This window comes from Malus domestica, chromosome 01 (assembly GCF_042453785.1).
Source record: "Malus domestica chromosome 01, GDT2T_hap1".
Classification (NCBI taxonomy): Eukaryota; Viridiplantae; Streptophyta; class Magnoliopsida; order Rosales; family Rosaceae; genus Malus; species Malus domestica.
This window is the reverse complement of record NC_091661.1, coordinates 16,858,157-16,860,794: the sequence shown is the minus strand read 5'-3', so window position 1 is coordinate 16,860,794 and position 2,638 is coordinate 16,858,157. Positions and strand designations below refer to the sequence as shown.

General features: G+C 42.3%; 1 protein-coding gene across 1 annotated transcript; it reads left to right on the top strand.

The window, feature by feature from the left end:
- Positions 1-1,882: 1,882 nt before the first annotated feature.
- On the top strand, positions 1,883-2,266 carry LOC139197698 (uncharacterized). The gene has a single exon (XM_070825667.1). The coding sequence runs from the start codon at positions 1,883-1,885 to the stop codon at positions 2,264-2,266; it is 384 nt and encodes a 127-aa protein (XP_070681768.1).
- The last annotated feature ends 372 nt before the right edge of the window (positions 2,267-2,638 follow it).

The following is a 2,638-nucleotide window of genomic DNA, read 5'->3' as shown; positions in this document are numbered from 1 at the left end:
TGCTCTTTCCCACCTTCATTGTTTTGGGCCAACAAGCTTTCTATTGACTTTTCAGAGACAGAAATATAAAGCTTTAAAGGCTTCTGAGGTGACATGAGCACTGATGGAGAGGCTAAGTAAGTCTTTATTTTGTCAAAGGCCTCTTGGTGTAGTGGGCCCCACTGAAATTCTTCTTTATCTTTCAATCTTAACAGAGAAGTCAACGTCTGAATTTTGCCCGCCAAGTTAGCAATAAATCTCCTTAGGAAATTGATTTTTCCCACCAGCCTTTGCAGTTGTACTTTATTGGTGGGAGAAGGTGATTCCATTATTGCCCGAGCTTTGTTTTTGTCGGCCTCCACCCCTCTTTGATGAACAAGGAACCCCAAAAAGTTGCCCCCATCTTACCCCAAAAGCACATTTCTTAGGGTGGGTCCTCATTCTTGTTAAGGCTTGTCTGAGACCTACTAGGTGTTGTTCTTTAGTTTTAGACTTCACCATGATGTCATTAATGTATACTTCCATGCTATGGCCAATCAAGTCATGAAAAATGGCATTCATTGCTCTTTAATAAGTTGCACCAGCATTTTTGAGCCCGAATGGCATTACCAAGTATTCATATGCTCCAACATGTCCCCGGGCATCTAAAAGTTGTTTTATGTATATCTTCTTTAGCCATTTTTATTTGATTATAACCAGCATTTCCATCCATGAAAGATAAAACTTTGTGTTTTGCAATTGCATCTATGGATAAGTCAGCCATGGGCATGGGGTATTCGTCTTTAAGCCTGGCTCCATTAATGTTTCTATAGTCAACACAACACCGAACTGCATTAGTTATAGCTTTTAATACATGTACAATGTTGGCCAACCACTCGACATACTTGGCAGGCCTAATAAATCCAGCCTTTACCAGCCTTTCAATCTTTTCTTTGACCTTTTCTTCTATCTCTTTTGACATTCTTCGTGGTGCTTGCTTTACTAGTTTATATCCCTCTTTAATAGGCATTCTGTGTTCTACTAAGGTTGAATATAAACCTGGCATTTCAGTGTAATGCCAAGCAAAACAATCTTTAAACTCGTGTAAAAGGCTAACTATCTTTGAACGATCTTCTGCTTCCAACAGGCCACTGATATGTATAGGCCTTGGATCCTCCTTAGGCCATCTCCAACCGATGGCTGGCAAGAGGGCTCGTTTTAACCCTCTGGCCCTCCAAGATTCTCCAAGATATTAATATTTTAATGAACAGTACAGGGTCATATTTGCCTCCGTTTCCAACCGAGGGCCAGAGAGCCAGAGGGCTCGTTTTAGCCATTTCACAAAAAACCGTCTCCCACCGAGGGCCAAAGGGCCATAGGGCCAAACATAATTTATTATTTAAAAACTATAACTTAAATTCAAATCCAACGGCTAGGTGACGTCAGCTAGCCGTTGGTAACTGACATCATGCTTATGTCAGCTAGCCGTTGGATTTGAATTTTTTTTTTGCTATAAATAAGGTGGATATTGGGATATAATTCACACAACTTTGAATTCAATCTATTTAAATTCAATCTCTTTCAATTCAAGTTTGCAATGAATTCCAACTTTGGATCCTCTTCAGATTCCAACTGGGGGTCATCATCCAATTCCAAAAGATAAGTAAAATGGGTGCAAATGAGACGAGAAGATGAGGAGTCTGATGAAGAAGTTCAAGTAAGGCGCAATAAAAAAAACATAGCAGTAGTCATGGCTGCGGCCATGGTGTGTCAGCCAACTGAGGAACAACCTCAATGGGGTGGCTCTATTGCTAGTCACTCTTACAAACCACGAAACAGAGCGATGACGCATGTCAATCTGATGAACAACTACTTCGACCCCAACTCAATGTACACATAAGAGGATTTCAGGCGTCGCTTCAGGATGAGGCGTCATGTCTTCGAGCGTATACTTTGTGATGTCCAGCAGGTCAATCCGTACTTTCGACAGAAGCGGGACAGAGCAGGCCGCCCTAATTTCTCACCTCATCAGAAGGTTATTGTTGCACTCCGAATGATGACCTATGGCTCCTCAGCTGATTCGATGGATGAAACCCATGGTATGTCTGAGTCTATATGCCTTGATACTCTTCAAGAATTTTGTGACACAATTGTTCAGCTTTACAAAGACGAGTACTTCCGCGAGCCAAATAAAAAAGATCTAAATCGGCTCTTTCACAAAGCTGAAGACCGTGGGTTTCCGGGCATGATAGGGTCATTAGACTGCATGCATTGGGATTGGAAGAACTGTCCTACCGGATGGCAATGAGGCTTTAGCGGAAGGTCGAGAAAGCCAACTGTTGTGTTAGAGGCGGTTGCCTCATATGACACATAGATCTGGCATGCTTTCTTTGGAGTCCCTGGTTCCTAAAATGACATTACAGTTCTTGGGCGTTCACCCCTCTTCAATAACTTGACGGAAGGTAAAACACCTCAACTTGACTACTACATCAACGGCCGTCAATACAATATGGGGTATTACTTGGCAGATGGCATCTACCCAAAGTGGGCGACACTTGTCCAAGCAATTCCAAACCCTAGGAATGACGCGGAAAAGTTGTTTACCTTACACCAAGAGGCATATCGGAAAAATGTTGAGAGAGCTTTTGGCATTCTACAAGCACGGTGGAAGATCATCAGC